General features: G+C 42.3%; 1 protein-coding gene across 1 annotated transcript in view; it reads right to left on the bottom strand.

The window, feature by feature from the left end:
- ENKUR (enkurin, TRPC channel interacting protein) overlaps positions 1–24879 on the bottom strand; it is a 97641-nt gene that overhangs the window by 61745 nt on the left and 11017 nt on the right. The window contains exon 2 of the mRNA XM_078663438.1: positions 21933–22078. Coding sequence (XP_078519564.1) covers positions 21933–22078 — 146 coding nt within the window. The remainder of the gene's footprint in view (positions 1–21932; positions 22079–24879) is intronic.

Genomic DNA, 24879 nt, shown 5'->3' with positions numbered 1-24879 from the left:
CCCTGAATGTAGATTTTCACGGTATGACCCACCAGTTATGTGCTAAAAGGGAAGACACAATAATATTAGTAAGGTTCCTCTCCCTCTGATTGACAGGCACACCTAGCTGGTAGAGAATCTACTTCTTCACTTATCACTAATCTGTAGGGGATTTTACCCAGGAACCCTGTGGTTCCCTGCACCATTTCCACCTTTCTTTTCTGAGTCAGATAACGGATAAGTTTTATTCTATGTTATTCAGTTCACTAACTCGTTTTCCTCGAGTCAGGTTCCCCTTGACAAGTCAGTCACTCGCGTGGGTCGTAGCCCCACTGTTCTGCTTCATTCACCTGGCTCTGCCGCCTCCCGTTCCCACGCTACCCGGCTTACTTGTGAGGTTGGGGGCGTGTCGCGGGTGTTTCCTCTACACGCGCTGGAGCCCGGTAACAGACGGGCTGAAGGGGGAAGGCAGGGAAGGCTTTCCCGGCCCAGGGCTCCCTACCGAGTCGTCCGTTGTGGCGCTTCTGCCTCCTCTGAGGGGATCGACCTCCTGGAGCTCCGACGCGGCGCTCCTCAGCTGGCGCGATGACTTTCCTTCCGCTGGCACTACTCGGCGGAGCATGCGCGGAAGCGCTCGTTCCTCTTCCGCCTCGGCGCACCTGCTCCCAGGAAGGACGCTGTTCTCCACAGGGACGCTGCTCGGTCTCTTCTGGGCCTGCTCGATCCTAGGCCCCTCCTGCCTCGCAAAAGCGTTCAGTCGCTGGTCATGCGCGGAAGCGCCTACCTCTTCGTGTGACGCGGCCGGTGCCCCCGGGGTCCCGACGCCGATCGGAGCAGCGCCACTGCTTCTCCTCAGGCACTTCTCACTCCGGCTTCACAGGAAGGATGTGCACACACGGCGTCCTCGCTCTTCAGGGTGCTAAGGTGCCACAGACGCCCACCTTCACTACAGCTACTCCACGACACCGGTGAGCACAGCGCTGGGTATTGACAAGCAGGAATACCCCCAATTAAGGGTGTTCTGAGTGGTTTTACTGGGGCTCTGAGATAAAAGGATCTTCTTCCTCCAGTAACTCGATTTCCTTGTCAGTAGTTGTTGTCTTGATAGAGGGATCGGTCAAAGGCTGAAGGGGGAACAATCCTCTGAAGTAACTGTCAGCCTCAGTGACAAACTAGCTGCTCTCAGTGTGTCCACCTCCTCTCACCACTGCCTCACTCCTCTACTCTGGGGTCAGCACAAAATGGCTGCTGGTCACTGGCCTTATATAGGGTGGCCTGAGACCTGCAGAAGTCTCTAGTCAATTCTAGAAAGTTCCCTAATGTTATCCTATGGACCTGTCCTCCAGTAGTGTCCGTTATGGCAGTTGGTGGACACCATCTTAGGTTTCTGGAGATCCCTAGATTTTCAAGGGGGCTGACTAGGCCTCACAGGTTATGAGGGAAAAATGGCGTCATCGCCAAGGAACACCTAGCCCCCTGACAGCATTAAAAAATTCCTGATGGACATATGTAAAAATAAAAATAGAAACTCTGGGAGGCTAAGGTGGACAAAAATAAATAATAATGGTTAGAGTCTCTCCAGAAGCAGACAGGTCTAACAATAATGTATTAAAAGATTATTGATACAGATAAAATTATTTTAAAGCAGTGTGGTATGTGCCAACAAACATAAATAAAGGCATTCATTGATATAATGGCAAAATGACCAGGGCTTGGAAAGATTGAGATTTCATTCTACTACTTGAATTATGCGCTAGCCAGACAAAATAATGCCTTTATAATTTAGTTTTTCAATACTCTAATTGAATTGCAATTTGCAAAACCACAGGGTTTGCGGACGCAAATCTCTTTATTAAATGTACAAAAGCCCTGAAAAGTCTCATAAATTGGCTTTTGCAACTCTTTATAATTGCAAATAGGAGAGTGTGTCTGAATGATGCATTCCCTCCTCTTTTATCAGCGCCGTCGTTTCCGCTTGTTTTCTTTCCCTCCGCCTCATCCGCAAAATCTCCCGGTTTTTTTCTGCTGATGCCCTTAAAACTATTATTTCTGCCCTTATTACATCTCGCCTGGATTACGGCAATGGCCTGTTTGTAGGCATCCCGGCCTACGAAACTCGCCGCCTCCAGGCCATCCAGAACCAGGCAGCCCGTCTTGTCTTTCGTCTTCCCAAGTTTTCCCACATTATCCCTGCCCTTAAATCCCTTCACTGGCTCCCTGTTCACTTCAGATCTCTCTTTAAACTTGCCTGTTTGGCTTTCCGGGCCCATGCCCGATCTGCTCCTCTCTTTATCAATTCTCTAGTTTCTTCTCATGCCCCTTGTCGCTCTCTTCGCTCGTCCTCTCTCTCCCTTCTTCACGTTCCCCGCTTCCGCAAATCCCGCACCGGAGGCACCCGCTTCTCGGTGCGGGCTCCCCAGATCTGGAATTCTCTTCCCCTTTCTATCCGCTCTATCCCTATTTTCTCACATTTCCGGAAAGCTCTTAAAACTTTTTTCTTTCTTCAGGCTTTTCCTGTCTAATCTCCCCCCGGTTTTCTTTGCAAATTGTTGGCTGTGATCCTCAGCGCCAGGAAGCCGCTTGGCCGCAGTGCGCTTTTATAAATATTTGTTTCATTTCATTTCATTTCATTTCATTTCATTTGCAGGGTCTGTGCCAATGGAATGAAACTGGAACTGTGGTTGTCAACCATTTATGAGTTGGCAGCACCTGAGCTGGAGGCATGTGGGTGGGTAACGGATTCACAAGGGGTATCATTGTGTGCAGACTCAAAGGGAGCAGACACTGGTCCCAAGGACCACTGCATGCTCCCCCCCAAGTATCTTCCTTTGACACCATCAGCTTTTAACAACAAGAAAAGTGTTGACATCCAGGGATGGAGAATGTGAAAAGGTCTGCGGTATCTTCCAGGTGTCAATTCCAGCGTTCACAGCCAATTGTATGGGGTTGCAAATTGCGTCCTACTTCATTAATATAAATCACACAGGAAGTTTTGAATATCCGTTTTGCGATGTGACTTATTAGTTCATTAATCAACAATTTGCATCCACTCGTTGTGACCTGTCCAATAGTACACGATGACCTATATTTCGTGATGATTTGTATCCCTAACCGTATAAATGGACCAATCAAATGTGTAATTGATTAGTGTAGCATTTTTGTGACTGTACTCATGATTTAAAATGTAATGACATTTGATGTCTTCTTTTGGGTGTGATTCAATTGAATATAGTTATATGCCAATCGAACTGTGTAAAGTATGTTATAATAAAACAACATTACATTTGGGCTTTTAAGAGACCCTGGAACCCTTGCCTTTGCAGCAGAGCCTTATCTAGTGCTTATTATTGCTCTTGTTTCCTTGCTGTTGAATTTTACATGCTACATTCTGCGGCTACCAAGATCAGGCCCATAGGGATGTAGCATCTCTATCTGAGGAATCCACTATAATCTTCATGTGTTCAAAATCAGTCACGTTTAAAGTGACATTGGAGTTGTGTTTAAGGGACAGAATGTAAATCCCAGAGTCAGCTGTGTGCATTGTTGCGCCATAACTATTACACTCAGTTGCCTCACACAATTTGTTGGTGTTGTTTGTGGTATGCATCTTCCTTTGGGGCACTTTAATTTATTCAGTCAAAGGTCCTTGAAGAAAATCCAGTTTCCACAGTCCTAAATCTACCACCCAAAACAGGTAGGTCATAGTGCCTAGAGTAGAATAGAGTGGGGAATAATGAGGTAGGTCACAGACTGACACAATAGTTGGTGGTGTGTACTGACGTATCAACCCATCTCCACCGCAGGTCGACAATTATGGACAATATTTCATAGTTTGCATTTGGTATAATTAAGATGGCGGCCTTTCGGATATGGAACCTATTTTTCAGACACCGCGGGCTTGGGAAGCAACTTCTTCAAAATGTATCTGTGCATGTAACTTAGAAAAACAGAAAAAACTTTCGTTTATTTTCCATAATAACAGAAATAATATAATTTCTTTTTGTAGCCGAAATACAATCATTGCATTCCATGCTGCGCCTCCAAACCCATAAATTATATTATGGATTTTATGGCACTGCATTCCATTCACTGCTCCCTTAATCGAACTACTGCCCAGCTGCAGTCGATGCACATCACACAGGGGGATAGTTATGTGATGGAAACAAAGCTGTTCATCTCCTCGGTAACAGCCTCCTTTGCTTTCTGCTCTTCAGAGTGGAAAGTGCCCTTATCTTTTCATCAGAGAATCTCTTAACTTAAACATTGGTAGCCTTATACATTCTTATGGTTCTGGAACTCGTTTTTTTGGCTCATGTATTACGTATTATGATGTTCTTCTCATTTAGTGTAGTTTTTCTTTATTTGTTTTGTGCTATACTTATTATCCTGTAATTGATTGGCTTGGAGAATTAGTGGTGGCAGAGGAATTATAGATCATGCATGCAGGTCTAACTTTTAGGGATAAAGAAAAGCTAGGCCTGCATGCTTGGGCTATGTTGGTAGAGTTCATAGAAGCTCTGTGTGAATAACTGCATAACATGGTGGTTCTCCTGAAGACTAACTCTGTACATGGTGGAAACTACAGCATGCACTTACATGTGCTAAGCAACATTTACCACACATAACTGCATTCGGGGGTGCTGGAGGAAGCAACAGGTGCGCTTCCGCAAGGATGAAGAAGGATATTGGCGAACAGCAAAAATAGATTTCGCCCGAAAACATGAGAGAACCAGTGCTTGCCAACTGGTTAGAAATATGTCTCATGTTAAGAGAGACAAACAGAAACCACTACATCTATTATAAACAAGCTTACGGTACACCCAAAAGAGGCAACTACCCAGTGCTTAATTTGAGGCTGTGGTCTTCAGTGCTCCGCACCGGCACTTAATTGTCAACATCACCACATATGATGGTTTGCCAGCGCTAGCAGTGGCAATTGGTGGTGCAAGCTGTAGTGCCCTTCTGACGAGGGCCCTGGCACTTAACTGTAAACACATAAAGGGTTTATACCAGCTCCTATTCACGAGAAGTACCCTTCCTGCCACTGCGCCCCACCAGCTTCACGTCCCGAGGAGAACTCATACACTATGTTCTGTTTGATGCATTTCCACTGCTTCTAGGAATCAATCTAAGGATACTAACTTAATTTTAGCCTCTGGTTTTAAATTCCTTCATATTTCCAGAACGTTTTAAAAGTTTGAATTGTACATTGCATTTCTCATTTATATACATTTTATTCATTTGTTGATATCATTTAATTCTTATTTAATTTTTCAAACAGTCGGGGACCCTCTTAGTATGCTTGGTGCACCTCCGGGGTTTCCCCTGACCACAGGTTGAGAACCACTGGCCTAGACAAAATCTTACGTTTCTTGAACAATCCTCATCTGGCTTTATTTATCTGTAATAGCCATCTTTGATAATACACCTGTGATTAATACAGAATTGGATTTTATAAAATCAAAGTAAAAATGAAAACTCTTCATCTTGTGGTCCTCCTGCACCAAGTGAACGTTTCATGAAGATGAATTGAAGTATTTGAAATTGGTTTTGCAGAAGTATGGATTTCAACCAAATACAATTTTTATATTTTTGAGAAATGTAATTAATCCTTTTACCAAGGTTAAAGTTAATGGCTCTCACTCATGGACAATCACTTTAACATGAGATACAATACAGAGTTTTGCTCTATTGTCCTTGGAGTAATCACATTTAGCACACTTTGCCCAGAAAAACAAATCCGGTGAATAAATGCCATAAAGGGATACAGCATCAAGCATGAACACAAAGTCTGTACTGTAATGATATCAACAGTATAGGACAATACACAAAACTCTATTTACAGTAAACCTTGAAGCTTTTTTAGCCAGACGTGAGGCTTCTAGGTTAGTTTTGTAAATTGTAAGCTTTAACGTGCCATGGATAGTCTATTATAAGGGACTTTTGAACTTAAAACAGGGTAAAAATATCAATTAATTATTACATAACAGTGGTTTACACACATTTTTATCAGAATCGTACACAAACTGGAATTATGGGACTATTGGAAGCATCATAGGCAGGGAAAAATATGATTCTTATGAACTTTCTAGCAAGATACACATGTGGTCTGAGAGCGCTTTTAATTTCAGTTGCCAATGAATTTGTTAATCAAATTCAACAAAACACATTTCTCTTTGTGTGAGACAAATTAATGTCAAAGGATATTAGACGGGTTCAAATTTTCCTTTACTCCTCTCCGGTAGAGAGATCCTATTCAGATCTGGGAAGGCTGACATTTCAGACTTCATAAAAATAAGCAAATGACAGCCAGTGAGCTAATTAGCATTGCACTGTGCACTGCTTGCTAGGACTGCATTCCTTCAGCAGGCTCTTCCTGCATTAAAGGTTGTTCTCGCTAGAGTGGAAGAGGTCAAAAGTTGCCCTAGGCAGCAATAAACCTGTCCACATGACAACATTTTACGGACTGCAATCACATGCTGGTTTACAAATCTTTTAAGCTGCAAAACCCTTAAAAAAGATTCTTAAAAAAATGAGTACCTTGTTTCACATAAATCTTTATGAGCTTTAGGTTAGCGGTTGCACCTCTGTGTTGAACTCTTTGAAAGTCTACAGCTCTGTCTTGTTTTCTTAATTAAGATAGTTTCATGGCAGGCTTTATCATTTTTTACTTTTTTTAAATCATGGATGGTTGTATAATTGTACTAATAGAGCACTCTTGACTACTAATGAATATTGCTATGGTTGCATGAATTATAACGCGGGTTTTGAAGCTAAATCCGCTTGGGTTCGGGAACATTAATCTGTATTGACACAATCATGTCTGCTGATTCTCAGTTTGCCTCACAGGTGTAAAATGTGTGCCTTCCAGGCATGTGCAGATCTAGTTTACGAATGTTTATATTTTTAACAAACGTGTGCTGGTTCTATATATGACTGTGAAATATGTTTATGAAGTTCTTTCATAGAAGAAAAAAATCACATCTGCTCCCTCAACTAAAATTATGTAGGACTTACCTTGACTTAATTGACAATACCCCAAATATGTATCAAGCCTTGCCTTTCTCGCACTAGATGGAACTATTTCCGCAACTTTTGGCTACAAGCATATGAGCCATGACATCTAAAGATCAGTCGGATAGGCATAACTGAAAACTGTGTTATGGAAAGTCCTTTAAACAACCATGTCAAAATAGCTAACTGGCCGAGCGTCTATGAGAGTTTCAAAAACTGACATGGAAGACTGAACGTTTCATCCTTCATATGTCGCTAAACTGAATACGATTAAGTTGGTTAATAAAAGAACCTAATGTTCAAGTACCCATAGACGGCTCCGTTTGTTTGCCTGCCCTACCTAAATCATTATTGCATTAAATTAAATTCTACTCCTAATTATTTGAATTTTCAATAGAAATGGTATTTTCTTCACTTCATCTTTCTAGGGTCCAACAACCTCAAGGTCACGAACTGGGAGCTAGTTTGTGTAAAATAGGATGGTTCGCGTGCTTTTTCAGTGCAGCATGTACTACAAAATGTATTAATAAAATGGTGGTTACTAATGTTTACGCTTGGCTACTACCTTAAAATATAATATATGCACTTTGCTGACTGGATCAGCCCTGAAGTGTTCCCAACGGGAACGTCTTGCAGGACAGGTAACACTTGGGTAGAACTAGTGCAAAAATCAGTTGATGTTCCTTAAAAAAACACTTGCAAGGCTTTGTAATAAGAAGAGGTAGCAACAAACAAGTGTAGAAGCAGCAATAGTATGTTACTAGGAAAGAGCTAAAAACATTTCAACATTGTTATTCATTTAGGAAAGTTATTCCGTGCACCAAAAATAATTTGTAACATGGATATAAGCCTTGTTACATCTTTACACAATTAACCTCATCTTTTGCGTTCGTGTTGACCTCTGAAGGTACAGTTAGGAGAAGTACATAACGAACATCCCACATACCATTTTCAGCAATTTGCATGAAGTTTCCTTCATAATTTGCTCATCAGTGGCTTCGCTTTGATTTTCTGTCTCCCTGTTTTCTCTTTATCATGTGCGTGAAAGGGTGACCCATGATCCTCTCTGTTATCCCTCAGAATGTTTTGTTCGGTACCTTGCTTCCTTGTGTGAGCTTCTATAAGTTATGGGACATTTCCTCTCTTTCTGCTTTGTAGGAAGACTTCAGTCCAATCTAGGCAGGCAAGTACCACAATGCTTGGTTATGGTCATACAGCAGTTAGTTTTAAAACAAGACTTGACGTATGAACTCAGAATATGAAGAGCCTGGGTGAAGTGTGGCTAGTCTGGGCTTCTGTAGCAGTCTCATACCAAGTCAGGCCTTAGTGCTGGTGGGTTCACTTGTGTAGACAGTAATTGATCTTTCAATTCGGATTCTTTGCCTCAGAGCAAACTTTATATTTTCTCCCACTGGAGCTGTGAAGAGAGAGGGTAGCTGTGCTCAGGGAATGCTTTTCCAGAGTGTCTTTTTCTGCCCTACGCCTACCTCCACCAAACATGCTGCCATATCCCTCTGTACCTATGAACTGTCGCAGTGGATAGCATAAGTTTGCTTCTATAGGTTTTTGACAGAAGCTCTCAAGTGGCATCCGACAGCCCAATAGCTTTCACCTGCTCTCCTAAGTCAATTCTACCTTTTAGCATTTTTCACTGTTGCTGGCTTCTGATAACTCAGCCTGAGCTCTGCAGCATTGGTGTCATTTACATCGGGTTTTTCCACACATGCCTACACTGTCACTTGGACCCTCGTTGCCTTATTTGCCTGCAAGTCTCCACTGTTGCGGTTAACCCTTTTTTTCTCAGACAACGTCTTCCACCTTTGCATGCTTCTGGGTGGGCTTGGTGTTCATTCAAAGGCAGTAGTCAGAAGATTTGTAGCAATTCACAGAAGGTTATCACGAATAAATATATATGGATATAATATTATACAGTGTCAGTTACTATGATGTAGTTATACTTGAGTCAGAGTTTTCATAGGAAGAGCATTTTCTGTTTTGCTATTAACTTTGGTGCCATTTGACAAATCTTGACAAAACTTTCCAAACAACATATCATCCACCTAAACTCCTTCCTGAGATGTTTCAGATGTTCCATAAAGCAGGGGCTGAGAAAACGGGGAGGTGGTGTCGCAAAACACTTTTCCCTATTTTTTTTACATTGGGAAACATTTGACAAGACTTCACCACATTGGGATCCAGGCAGACAGCCTCAGATGGAACTCCTCCTTCCTCACAGGACAAACCCAGAGAATCTGCCTCCAACCTTTCACCTCGAAACCAAAGAGCACCATCAGCGGTGTTTCTCAAGGTTCATCCCTCAGCCCCACCCTCTTCAACACATACATAACGCCCCTGGCCTACATCATCAGAACCCACAATTTCAACATCATATCCTACTCCGACAGCACCAAGCTCATCCTCTCGCTCTCAGCAGACCCCTCAATCACAAAACCAACTTCTACAACTGCATGACTGGATGAAGACCGACTGTCTGAAGCGCAATACTGACAAGACCGAAATGCTGATCTTTGGAAACAACGCCTCTCTGTGGAATAACACCTGGTGGCCCGCTGAACTCGGACCCACTCCCACTCCGACAGACCTTGCCCGCAACCGTGGCATCATCCTGGAGAGCAAACTCACCATGAAATTACAGATCAACTCAGTCTCCATTGCCTGCTTCCACATCCTCCAAATGCTCTGAAAGATCTCCAGATGGCTCCCCATTAGTGTGAGAAAACCAGTCACTGAAGTCCTAGTTACCATCTGGCTGAACTACAGCAACACACTGTACACAGGAACCACCACCCAACTCATGAAGACAGTCCAGACGATACAGAACATACAGAACTCAGCAGCCAGACTCATCCTCAACCTACCCAGACGGACCCACATCACCCCCCAACGCAAGAACCTCCACCGGCTCCCCATCCATGAAAAATGCCAATGCAAGATGCTAATATACGCCTACAAAGCCCTTCACAACCAAGAACCAGCATACATCAACCACCACCTGAATTTCCTACAACCCCTCAGAGACTTCTTACTGGAAATCACGTTTTAGCAAGTTCTCGTGATAACAAAGGCAATTTCATGTGGTATTCTGAAATTTTGTGGAGATGATAACACAACACTACAGTTTCTAGTGCGAGCTCCAACGTTCCTATACCAGATCCATGACAGAGTTTCAGGATAAAAGCTGTTCATGTAAATAGGTTCCAGTTAGACTATTTAGTGTGTCATGTATTCCTATAGGTCCTGAATCGATCCCCCTATTCCTGACCCTATTCTAGTTAAACAAACCAACAAGTTAACTAGCAGTCAGCCCATGAGGCAGAAAACCCCCATGATGCAGATACCGTTATCTGACGCAGTCACACTACGGCACAGGAACGTGTTATCTGATTAGGTCATAACACTTGCGATCTAATTAGACAAGCGATATTCCTCCAGCCCCTGATAAGGCATACGGAGTTCTCATAACAAATCAAACCTATGACAACCTGGCAAAACCCTGCGGCCATTGTTTTGATTTCACCGAGAACTTTAGTAAAAGAATGTGCTAACGAGCAAGTCGTATGACATCTTTATTGACGTATCTATGTCCATCCTTACGTCAATCTCGGCACCTTAAAGGTATAAATATTACCGATCTTGCCATATGCAAACACACGCGTGGTGACGAGACGGAGCAGCCATACTTGCCGAAGCGAAGAGCAGAGCAGACCCCGCTGGCGCAGCCCCGCCTTCCTGACGCGCTGAGAGACGCGCTGCTTTCTCCTGCCGAGAATCCAGCACCGGCGTTTCCGGGTAGCCCTCGCAGGCAGCCTGGAATATTGAGACCAGAGAGAGAGATACCATTCCTCATTCATCCTAAATTCCAGGTACCGAACTGAATAACCCCTCACAGAGAATTCTTTAGTTATTCACTTGGCAAAAACAAACTTAACTTAAACTGTAACTATCTATTCCCGCCCACGTATTAGACTTAGGTCAGGTACACGGGGTAGGCGTATCTAGAAACACCAGTTGAGTACGTTTAGTCAAATGTATATGTGTATATAATATATTTTATTCATTTTAAAACATCTTATGGCTTAGAAACCATATCAATGTTTTTACAGTATTATTTTATACTATTGCTTTTAATGTATGCACTTTACTTAGCTCTAAGTATTGCAATAATATCGATCCATTTCTCTTGTATGAGAAAAGAGACTGATCAATAAATAACACCTTTTTATTGAACACGCCCGTCTCTTCTTTTTCTCTACATTCTGATGAGACTAAGAATGCACGTACTGACTGAGTAAAATAATTTGCCTTTTGTTCACACGACTCTCGAGATTGACTCTTGATTAGGGGAGAGCAAAGTGTCATGTTCTATGGTTGTCAGAAACTAAATCCCTTCTTGTCTAATCAGGGAAGTTAATTCCTCCTTGAACATTCGAGAAAGTTTCTAGTGAACTCTGAGCTAAGCTGGCAAACCCAAAACTTTAAGTCTAGTATCGACAGTAGTAGACCTAGTTAACGTCTGGTCTAGGCCTTTACTGCTGTAGGTATTATTCCAATGCGCAGAGCCTATTGGGAAGATAGGAACTACACTACATGGCGCCCAACGCGTTTGGAAAGGGCGATAAAACTAACGTAAGACATTTAGAGTAACTCAGTCGTGCTTTCTCACTCAGACCCCTTTTCCCAAATACTCCAAAGACGTCTGGAGTGGGTGAAAGGTTATATCCGCCAGACCTCGCAGGAGGGAACTCCTATGTATGGTTCTTGGTATAGTCAACGTTGAAGGATAAACAGTTCCAACATATTGTGCATCTAACCTTTGTTTCCACAAGAAACCTGATCTGCAAACAAAAGAAATAACCATCCTGTCAGTAAAATGTCAGACAATGAGGATGAAAGAGAGGCAGTTAGATTAGCAACTGAACTCGCAGCAGCTGATGCTACCATGCAGGCAGCAGACCAGGATATAATACTCATCCCGGTCATCAAAAGGAGATCTATAACCCTAAAACTTATAGAAAATGGACTGACACCTAGAGGTGGCACAGTCATATTCGTAATTGAGGCACACGAATATCGGCAGACAGAGGTATATTATTCATGGATACATTTTCCAGCAGCAAATGCTGTAACAAAGTACTTCCACTATTACAAAATAGAGGAACCTCCTAATGAGTACACTCCTTTCGAGGAGGTGGAAGTACCACTCAAATTCCAAGAGCATTTGCTCTTATTTGATGGCGCCCTAAAACATAATAATCACATCACCAGGCTCGGTCCTTTAGGTAGACCAGGAGCAACGTGGCCGGTCCTAGCCGGATACACACCACATCCAGACATCAATGGGATGTCTGCAGCAGAGCTGTTAACACAGCTAAAACAATTAATAAAAATTCATAGACAATTAGTTCAGTATGTGATGCGGACATCAACAATTCAGCCAGCGATTAAACTTCCACAGCTGACCCCTCAACAGGGGAACACAAATAAAATTACACCACAGAACATCCAATCCTGCCTAGGTAAAGTACCGGCTAAACGGGAACAAATACCATTCTGGTTGGCACAGAAAATTACCCAAATAGAGGCGGTGTTTCCTGACACCACCCCGCTAGAAAAACACAGGATTCTGACTATCTGTCTCCCAATGGGAATCGCACCACACATAGAGGACTGTGACACTTGGGGTACAGTCTTTGCTTCCATCTACACAAAAATGCACGGTGTTCCATCCATTTCGGTGATACCAGATGTGCTAAAACAAATTCAAGACGAATACGGTCCAGAACCCGCTTTAACTCTTGGTATGAAATTACTAAAAGACTTCAAGCAGGTCTCGGCTATACTATTAGCCAACATAAAAGGTGAAGCAGCCAACGTGGCGATCCGCCAGAGGTTAAAAGAGACAGATATAGCAGACCAACCAGCTGAAATTGCCAGAATCATAGAAAAATCCTATGAGGAACTAGGTAGAGATAGTTTAGGTGGAATACCAGTAAAACCGCAACTGACTGAAAGTCCAGAAAAAATATTTTTTAATAATAATTCACCAAAAAAGAACTGGAATGGAAACAAACAATCCAATCCTAAAGAAAAGAAATTCCAGTCCAGAGGAAGGTCTCCTAGGCGAAGGGAGAAATCTCCGAACCAAAGACACAGGTCACCCCAGAGTGACCCCTCTGGGAAAAGATATAACCTTAGAAATAGGGATAATATAAAAAAACCTGATAGATATCAAGACATTGATACGCGTCCCTCTCAATCTTTTCAGACTTCCTCGCAGAAATCGGAAAGAAGAGGACGATCAGAACAAAGAGAAGAGCACGCCAAGTCCAAAGACAAGGAACCTGCTCAATTAAAAAAGAAATTACAATTTCCAAAAAAGAAGGTAGCCAGTATCAAGTTAGTTAACAATGCCGAGAATACTGAGGACACAACTGAAAAACGGAGAGTGGGCTCAGACAATGCTAGACAGCGCAGCAGAAGTGAGCATAGCGCGCAAAGTCCTTATGAATCATCTGGAGACAGTGGACACGAATGAATATCTTTAAGTGGAAACTGCAGACACCAGGGTTAGCAAACCTCACAAGATATACGAGATAACATTACGTATAGAGGGAGATAAGACTAGGAAAATAAGGGGACTATTTTGGGATAATCTCTCCAAGGGCTATGACATCCTTCTAGCTGAAAAAGACTGGCCACCAGAGTTTGTCAGGGAGTGCCCTCATGGCGAAGAAGTAATTATGCCTGCCTTCTCAAATCAAATTCCAATTCATAAAAAATACACACTTGCTAGAAAGTGGGCAGTGGCTCTAGCACCTGCTTTATATAAAAATCATGTAGGATGGGATGAGGACTCCCCTCCTCACAAAATCCAGTTAAAATCACAACCTACTGCACAAAGGCAGTACCCAATTAAGCAAGAAGCTAAAAAACAGGTAAATGAAATACTAGATCAGCTAGAATACCAGGGGGTGATTGAAACTTGCACCTCACAAATGAACAATCCTTTGTTTCCGGTCTCCAAACCAGACAATTCATATCGTCTAGTTTTGGATTACCGACACCTTAACACATGTTGCAAAACTTTTGCAGTGCAAAACTCACACAGTGCTGCACTAATGAATAACATAGTGCGCAAAAAATACAAAACAACCTTAGACATCTCTAATGGATTCTTTTGTCAAAACATAGCACCAGAGAGCAGATATTTAACTGCATTCTCAGTAAATGGCACTCAAAAACAATTCTGTCGGTTAGCCCAGGGGTACAAGAACAGCCCGGGGGTATTCTCAGCGAGAGTAACAGAATTACTTCAACTATATGATGATGAAGCATTATCTTATGTCGATGACATTTACTTAACAGATGATGACTTGGAGACTCACTTGAAAAGAGTGAACACCATAATACTTGGGTTCGCTGCAGAGGGTTACAAATTCAACTTTAAAAAATCCAGAATTGCCCATCTAACAGTCTTGTACGTAGGATATGAATTATCAAGTATAGCCTGGTTGACAATTTTTTAACAACTAGAAGAAATTAAAAAATCTAGAATATGAAGAAACATATCCTCTGCCAATCGACATTCTGCCTTTACGACATTACGCCTGTGTAATCTATACAGACGGACATGCTCAACCCTCCGTTTGGGGAGAACAAGCATACAACCCCACATGTGAGATTACAAAAGAAGTGTGGCGCGGAGGTAAACTAAAACCTCTATTAACAAAGACACACTCAGTAAAAAGTAATTCAGAACAACAAACTGAAATATTAGCTTTAAAAATGGCGCTAGATAATGCGGATCGCGAATTCCCGACACTTATAGTGTCAGATTCATATTACTGCGTCAAATCATATAACAGCGATTTGCAGACATGGATTCAAAACGGTTACAAAGATGACACAGATGCACCAATAAAGCAGAAACTGCTCTGGGAACAAATAGCTCTTTTACAAAAAGAACTACCAAAGACTCACGTGACTCACTCACTGAGTCATCAGCGTGATGGCGTTCACGTTGTAGGGAATTCATTGGCTCAGACAGCCACAGCGGCAGCCACTAAATCGGCTCCCGTAGATCGAAAAAAGCGTACATTAAAATACATTGACGGTGAAACAGTGCTGGCAGTGAAAATGTCATCAAAAGGCGACTGCTCAGCGTTACCGATCAACTATCCACTCAATTACACATACATAATCGATGCAAACTCCGTCCCTTTTGCTCGAATCCCTGGAGTGGGGGATAGAGTGATTCCAAACATGGACAGGAGAAACTTGTTAATCGCAGACGCACACATGGGCGAGGGTCTCAGACACCTTAAAATAAAAGATTCTCTGGAAGAATTACAATCACGGTACTGGTGGCCAGGCATGAGCCTGCGTCATACCATGTTTGTAAAAAACTGCCCAAACTGCAACAGAGATCGCAGTGGGGAGAGAAACAGTTTAATACCTCGTCGTTCTACTCCAGAAAAAATCAGGAGTAAAAAGGAAGGGTTGCGATTAACATATACAGGCTAGTTCCACTTATAATGTAGATCACCAGCACTCGGCTGACGTCCGGACTGTTATACAAAGATTTGCGGGTCTAAATGGCATATACGCTAAGCGCATGCTACGTTTGACTATTGTTTTCACTCAAGCCCTCCAGCCTGGGGGGAAACATGGCCAAATGAGCATAGTCCAGCGGGAATCTTCTCACTTCCTTCCTGAGGGTACGGGATGGTGTAAAGAAAAAACCAAGGCATAAAGCAATCTATAGCGGAAAGGATATTAGGTTCGGGAGCTGGGTGGGTCAAACATCTAATAAGTGTCCAACGTAATCTCAATAACTTGCCAAGAAATTCTCTGAAGGGATTCAGTGCGTACGAATTATTATTTGGAACTAGGATGATGATCTCTGACATTGATAGTCAGACTTCAGTGGTGAAAGAAAAAAACTTTGATATCAAAGACCGTTTGGCTATTTTGCAGGACTTAAACAAAACAAGAAAAGACCTGAGCAACATAAAGTTGAAACAACAGCCAACAACCACTGAAGAACCACCACCTGTCCCAGCAAGACCTGTCTGGATTCCAAAAGTCGGGGATCTAGTCAGGGAAAAGATCGCGGTAAAGAAGGAATTTGGGCCTTCTTACAGAAAAGCAGTTCCTGTCTTGTCTGTCAACGGGACAAGATCAGTTGTACTACCGCCACTTGCTGGTAAAAAGGAGAACCGAGTTGTATCCATCGACCTGGTTAAACCACAACATGTGGCCGATAACAAACAGTAGGCCAAGTGGACTCCCAATAAGTAGCAGAACACCAAGGTTTGCTACCAGTACAGAGGTCCTAACGAAGAGGCTCATCACATTCGAAACGCCTACAGAAGAACAACAAGGACTATGCAACAATGCAATAGAACTAAGACCTCTGAATACCCAAATAAAAACATTTAGCAGAGACACACCAATCTATAATGAAGTACCAAGTGAAAATGCAAGAAACAGAAATCCTGAACCAATTGGAACAATTGACAGAACTGCATCCGGCTACTTCATTAACTTCGATGATTCCTCTGAGGGCTTCAGCGAATCAAAGACACAGCCATCATCAAAAACCTTTAAAGACAAAGCTAAGGAACTTTTGAGACAACTGAAAGAAACATATCTGATTTCTCCATGGATTGAATTTTGGGTGGGTTTTGGTGCATTTATCCTCATACTTTGGCTCATCATGGTACTTACTTTGGGACGCTTCATTGAGGGAAAATATGCTAAAATGGACACAGCAAGTCAGAAAATCAACTTGATCCTCAAACCACACACATCTTCACACGTCGAGAAAAGAGAACTTTCTTCAGCCAACTTCACAGCCAATCCGATACCTGGTGGGGTAGCTTGGGACAACACTGACTATGAAATTTATGGTCCGGTCGAGATCCTGAAATATCCACACCAAATTAAGATCTCATTGAGTGACTTTGCAAAACCAAACTCATTTGCTGATGATTGGGACTTCGAAAGCATTAATAACATGATGTCTGACTTAGTAATGTCTGCTAAATTTACCAAACATGATTATTTGCAGGGTTCTACCAATTATGATAGTATGTACTGTTATAACCACTATGGTAACCATTTTTTACATAGATCTGCACAACCTAGAAATGTTTTAAATTATAATCAATGGGAACATTGTGCAACACCTCCAAAAGGGAGCTCAAGAACCGTTTACGACAAATATTCATATTTTTCAGGTTTTAACACAAGTAATGCTGAAGCATTTTATTTTAAATTGTCAAACAAGACAGGAACCAAAACCATGATAACCAACACAAAATTGTTATATTCAGACTCATTTTTTGAACAAATGAATACTTTTGGATTTGATTATTGGGACAAAAATGTTGAATTGAAAAGTGTTTGGGGTACAAAAGAATGGCAAGTACAGGGTATAGAAGCTTTGTTTAGAGCCTGTATGATCCCAGAACAAATGATATTTTTAAATGACACTGTTCAACAGACCACCTGTCTTGGCTTAGCCAAAATCAAAGATTTAAATAAACCGTCTATTCCAAAGCCAATAATGTTTAGCAATAACTCTGATACAGATGAGGAGATAGACGTAAACCAAATATTGAACCAAAACAGAACACATCCTGATTGGAAACAGTGGTTGATCTGGCCCACAGATACTAATAACTGTCAAGACAGATTCCTGAACAAAACACAGGGGTTCAAAATGACCAGGCCAGACCCTAGATATCCTCAAAGACATCACCCAGGGATAATAACCACCTACAGTGTGGGCAAACTATGCCTTCAATGGCTACAAACTTCCACACTGGCAGAAATTAAGCAACACCTAACTTTACTTACTGATGGTGCTGACTTGCGTGATTTCACTTTGGGACCACGCAAACAGCGTCAAAAGCGTTTCATAGCAGCCTCTGTATATGCAGCATACAATGAGGCCTGGAAGGTTACTCAAATTGAAACAGCAGAGAGAATACGGGAAATTGACCGTATTAATTTGGAAAAATCACTTTCTGTAGTGGACAATGGGTTAATGACTCTGTCCTCCAGAATTTTTTCTTTGGACAGCATTGTGTCGTCAGCAATCGATATATTATCGCAAGACTTACTGCTATTACAACACGGTCAGTCACAATTGCGTTCTATTGTACAGCTTGGCTGGACGTTACAAAATCTTCGTTCAGGCTATGTGCCTTGGCGTTTAATCAACACAACGTCACTATTCCAAATCTTTAACCTTACTGATAGACAAATCAGTATGGCGCAAAAGGGTGCTGATTATACAATCTTGAGCATTGAAAAACTAGAAAGATTACCAATGACAATGTCAGAACGAACTGTCAATGAATGGATAATACATGGGATAATAAATATTCCAATCTCAACCTTCAGGTTTCAATACTGCCAAAAATATATACAGGCTGGCATGTACGAGAAATTGGGAAAGGGGTACCTTAAAACAACATGGAACCTGCCCTATTCACATGCATGTGTCAGTAATAAAGGACAGAAAGTGTTTCTTAGTGGCAACAATTGTGCGATGTCACTGAGTGGCACACTTCTGTGTAACGGAATTAGTTTGCATGGAGCATGTGAAGGGAATTCATACAACCTTTCATGTCACCAGCAAGGCGCACCTGCAACAGAAATAGAACCATTCTTTCAAAGACTCTATAATGGGAGTTACATTCTTATTGTAGACCGCAGATGTTGTAGTCTTATGCCCGGGACTCCTTATCTAGTAACTACTACTGCGAAGGTCAAGTGCTGTGGACGCACATTGTTCCCCAGCTCCTTCCCAGACAGGGAGGCAAGGGCATGGCCCGATTTGAAAATTACTTCTATTCGAATAGATACTTTAAGCAGAATGAAAACAGTCCTTCTTCAGACGCCTACCAGGCTCTCGTCATCAAAAGAAACGTATGATCTACAAGTCGCAAGGACGACTGCAGAGATACATACATTATTATCAACTAATTCCCCCGTACATTTTGCGGAAATCCTGAATGAAATCTTAAATATTTCTGATACCAATGGGGTCTCAAAGGTATTTAAGACAGTATTTTCAATGGTATTAACACCATTCAAAGCCATACTGGGTATTTTTCCAGATTTCGTCCATTCGATTTTTGGCGGACTTCCCCTGATCCTGGGACTAATTGCAGGAATCCTATTCTTAGTCCTTATTTTTCGTTATGGCAACCCATGTCACAGACAAAACTCTTGCGACAAGGGAAGAAACAATCCTAGCCATTGGATACCGGGACCGGATATCAAAAATCCTGGGACTCTCCCGGCTTAGAGACCTGAACATGACTTGGTTTCTATCATTTCGACCAATGTGGCAAAGATGTGTTTTACCTGTATTGAGGTGTCTGCTATGCGGAGAAGAATGCGTGTTAGACACCTGTCTGACGCTACAATCGGATGCGCCGATGGATGCAGAAACATTGTTGAGCCCGATCAAGGTTCATGCTTTGTGCTGCCCTCAAAGGCTACCAATCCTGATGACGGCATTCGTGGAAGCTTCACCACTACGATTGATGGGTAGTGAAGTTCAAGATGAAAGCAGCATCGAACAGGTACGACCTTCTGTCAGTAATGCAAATCAGAATGTCAATGGAGACAATCATGCGCAAGAATGCATGATTACACCTATTTCCGAGTTAGTGGAACTTTCCCAGGAAGCTGTTGATAGTTTTTTCGAAAGCCTAAATGATATGATGTTCTCACCCGAACAGAAATAGAGACTTTTGAGCAAGCTCGCACACGGCGTTCCCTGAATTCGGCCTTCAACTTTAAAAATAAAGTCACATGAACATTTTCGCTCCAGTTCACGGACAGCAGTTTTTCCAGCAGCCCCAAATATTTTTGCATATTTTTCGGGACACTATCTTCTGCTTAAAGTAAGAACTATTCTTAGAGAACTAAGGTTTCTAAATTTTAGATAGCTTATAGACATTAGCTGCCCGCTGGCTTGTTCATAAAGATATTTTATTCTGTGATGGAATGGTCTCGAGACTTTTTTCTGTAAGAAACCATTTCATGTGTAATTCTCATATACCAAATAAGCAATAATGTATACAAATGCGATTACTTTGGCATTTTTCTACAGCTTGAGTGCATACCATATATATATGTCTGCAATTTTTTCAGTATATTTGAAAATTTCAAAATGCATTTATGTATTTTGGGGTGGTAAGGTATACACACTACTCTATAGTATGTTGTACTATGTTATACTATGCCTAGATTAGTAAATATGTCCATAGTTAGCGTGGAGTGGGTGTCATGTATTCCTATAGGTCCTGAATCGATCCCCCTATTCCTGACCCTATTCTAGTTAAACAAACCAACAAGTTAACTAGCAGTCAGCCCATGAGGCAGAAAACCCCCATGATGCAGATACCGTTATCTGACGCAGTCACACTACGGCACAGGAACGTGTTATCTGATTAGGTCATAACACTTGCGATCTAATTAGACAAGCGATATTCCTCCAGCCCCTGATAAGGCATACGGAGTTCTCATAACAAATCAAACCTATGACAACCTGGCAAAACCCTGCGGCCATTGTTTTGATTTCACCGAGAACTTTAGTAAAAGAATGTGCTAACGAGCAAGTCGTATGACATCTTTATTGACGTATCTATGTCCATCCTTACGTCAATCTCGGCACCTTAAAGGTATAAATATTACCGATCTTGCCATATGCAAACACACGCGTGGTGACGAGACGGAGCAGCCATACTTGCTGAAGCGAAGAGCAGAGCAGACCCCGCTGGCGCAGCCCCGCCTTCCTGACGCGCTGAGAGACGCGCTGCTTTCTCCTGCCGAGAATCCAGCACCGGCGTTTCCGGGTAGCCCTCGCAGGCAGCCTGGAATATCGAGACCAGAGAGAGAGATACCATTCCTCATTCATCCTAAATTCCAGGTACCGAACTTAATAACTCCTCACAGAGAATTCTTTAGTTATTCACTTGGCAAAAACAAACTTAACTTAAACTGTAACTATCTATTCCCGCCCACGTATTAGACTTAGGTCAGGTACACGGGGTAGGCGTATCTAGAAACACCAGTTGAGTACGTTTAGTCAAATGTATATGTGTATATAATATATTTTATTCATTTTAAAACATCTTATGGCTTAGAAACCATATCAATGTTTTTACAGTATTATTTTATACTATTGCTTTTAATGTATGCACTTTACTTAGCTATAAGTATTGCAATAATATCGATCCATTTCTCTTGTATGAGAAAAGAGACTGATCAATAAATAACACCTTTTTATTGAACACGCCAGTCTCTTCCTTTTCTCTACATTCTGATGAGACTAAGAATGCACGTACTGACTGAGTAAAATAATTTGCCTTTTGTTCACACGACTCTCGAGATTGACTCTTGATTAGGGGAGAGCAAAGTTGTCATGTTCTATGGTTGTCAGAAACTAAATCCCTTCTTGTCTAATCAGGGAAGTTAATTCCTCCTTGAACATTCGAGAAAGTTTCTAGTGAACTCTGAGCTAAGCTGGCAAACCCAAAACTTTAAGTCTAGTATCGACAGTAGTAGACCTAGTTAACGTCTGGTCTAGGCCTTTACTGCTGTAGGTATTATTCCAATGCGCAGAGCCTATTGGGAAGATAGGAACTACACTACAAGTGTGGGTTTCTTTACGTGGATATCCCCCGTATCTGGCAAGGACTAGGATCCCCAGGCGTTCCCCACTAAGGCATTCACCAGTAATACGTTAAGATAATGTATGGGTTCTCATTCATAGCTTGTTAAAAACTGAACAACGCTTACAAAGCTCTGAAACAGGAAACATTTGTGCTGTACTCTCATAAACAAACAGCTCCAAGAGCGACATTTCTAGAAAAAAACTGTCCTGAACTTACTTTCTTGTAGTTTTATTTCTTTTGAATGTTTTTGAAGAAAGTCTTTAGGGCAGGGTGCTTCCACTTTCGGTGGTCCCATTGTTTTGTTTGGGCATTTGTTTTTCTGAGCCTCCTGCTTTACTTGTCCCCTGAACGTTGATGTATACCTTAAGAAATAGAAAATACAAACAAAATGGGAGTGCAAGACATAAATATGAACTTACATTTTTAAACCAGATTAATTATGAGCCTCATTCAGTATTTGGCAGAGCTTCAATTAAGCCAAACTTGCAGCCCTCCCCCCAAACCCCCCACCCCTTCCTCTAGAGTCAGGTAAAAAGCTAGGGTTTCTATCTGTGGTGCCACAGGGCTTCCAGGTCACATTACAGATAGCCCTGGCCTATACACTGTGGGGCAACTACCACTGTTTTTTCTTGCCTTCTTCCACCATGCAAGGCATACTCGGAGAAAACTTTGTGTGTATTTGGCCCATCAATTTTTGTCTTTTTGTTTTTAGGAAAAAAACTTCTGCCTTGGGAGTTTGCATCCGAAAAACAAACAATGAATGCCTTTGGTAACAAAAATGGTGTCAGCTGAGCATTCCTCTGTGTTTTGAGTGCATTTGCCGCACCACCGAATCTAGTGAAGGCGTGGAGAACTCCCCCAGGCAGATGGGCTCTGTAAACATGGCGGACTGACTACCAGAGCAGGAAGAAGCATTGGCCTTGGTTGTTGTTGCAAAATAGCAGGCCGCCTGCCAAACACCGAATAAGACTGCACATGACTTATTTTAGGTCTTTAACATTCTTGTGTGGTAGTGCAACAAATTCCTATCCTGGAATTAAGTGTTACTACATATATGTGTGTGTGTGTTTTAGTGAGTTAAAACAATGCCAGCTTTGTACTTGATTCGATGGCTGTGCTCGGCCCAGTGCCCTTCTACCACGGATGCCTGAAAATAGAACTTTCCGTGCCAATAGGCTGCTGGAGGGCACTGTGCCCTCGTTTCGAGACAAACACGGCACTTTGTAAGTACTGTGGCGCTAAGAAAAGCCCTGGGCTCTATTCAAAGAGGCCAAACGCCACTCCCTGCATAGGAGGTCTAGATGGAGTACAGCTCTGCTTCCAGCTTGCTGAATGCAATATGATTTCCTAATAAATAGCAGAATGGGTGACAACAGCCTATAGTGGCCCATTCCAGTCTTTCTAACTGGCATTACCTCTCTAAATATAGGTATTTATTTGTCACTATAGCCTTCCTTTTCCATGGGTCTCTAAAACACTACAAAGCATTCCCAAGAGACTATGCCTTATCCATTAGTATTTTCAATAACCCGGTATCTTCCCTCACAGAAAATCCTCAGAAGACTCCAGACCATACAGAACGCTGCACCCAGACTCATCCAGGACCTCCCCAAATGGCTTAGAAAAGTTACTGTACACTGTCCCCACAGCCAGGGTTATAGTTATTGGATATGTGACTCTGATGTTTAAGGTGGGCAGGCATACCAGACAGTGTTGTTCCCTGCCTCCATTGCTGTTTGCCCTGGATATAGAACCCCAGGATTCCAGACTCTGCGAGAAGCGCATACAAAGGTGACTGCATTTTCCAAACGCACAGGTTTCTATTATCTCTCTACACAGACAACATAATACTATTTGTGAGGGATCAGGGGGGAAACGTGGCCTGATAATTCAGGATATTATTTATTTCTAAGAATACACAGGTCTGTGCCCTAATTGGTACGAATCTGACATCTTCCCTCTTACAGATGACACTCTGCGAATCACATTAGATTTCCCATTAACATGCAGGAAAGACTTGGTACAATATCTAGGTATAAAAATCAATACAACTACTGATGCGATTCTCCAGGACAATTGAAGCAACTCTTGAGGCAAGTTGAACGTTGGACCAGTCTCTCCCTCACCCTTGCTGGCAGGCTCGCTGTAGGTGGATGAGTGTTCTCTCTACATTCTTATACCTCTTCATAGATAATTCTATCCCCCTGGAAAACAAATGTTTACTTGGCTTTGATCCCTTTTTATATGATTCATCTGGGATGCTAGGCTTCCTTGAATGAGCTGGGTGAGATTCACACAGGCATATGGGGTTGCTTTCCCAGACCCTGTGCCAGGGGTGTAGCACAGGCCCCCGCAGCTATGGTGCGGGGGGCCCGTGTTGCAGGGAGCCCCCTCAGCACAGTACTCAGGCCTGAGAGCTCCGGATCAAATCCAGAGAGGGGGCAGTTCTGTGGTGCTCCCTCAACTTTTGTTACGCCACTGCCCTGACCTCCACATTCTTGCAGCACAGAGACATTATACAATATACTGGATGAGCCCGAAATTCCTCTCACTACATCTCCCAATCGAAAGATACCCATTAGAGCTGGGCAGACTAGTTATGGCACTAGCCATTAAAAAGCCAAGACCCGGGACATATATGAATACAGTTTGGTGTACTAATTGGGTGATGTGAACAATGGACATTCCTCAGCAAAGCCAGTCTCTGTAAACCCTGCCCTACTCCCCACACTGGATAAATCAGCACGAACTAAATGGCCACGATTGGTTGTTACCAGAATTGTACAACTTTTGCCTATACTAGACCAAGATGGCCTTTTCCTTACACTCGACCAATTTTGGGCATTAGGCAACATCAATTCACTTGACCTTTTTGCCTACCTTATGCTGCTGCAACATATTAGAGTGGCTTCCTTCTGGAGCTACCGAAGTTCACCCCACTCACACAGATGTATCTTTCCACGACCACAAGGGGCTGGATCTCGGGACTATATACAATGACTGAGTGCCTTTTTCCTGCCACCTCAAACACTGTTAGGAAGCGATGGGAGTCCGACCTGCGGCTGCCCCTATCTAAGAAGATATGTAGTTACTATTGTCAGCAGATAAAACGGTTTTCTCTTAATTAAAGGCATTGATTCATCTATTTTAATGTTTATAATCA

Source organism: Lissotriton helveticus, chromosome 10 (assembly GCF_964261635.1).
Source record: "Lissotriton helveticus chromosome 10, aLisHel1.1, whole genome shotgun sequence".
NCBI lineage: Eukaryota > Metazoa > Chordata > Amphibia > Caudata > Salamandridae > Lissotriton > Lissotriton helveticus.
Note: the sequence above shows the minus strand (reverse complement) of the source record. Positions and strands in the feature narration are given on the sequence as shown.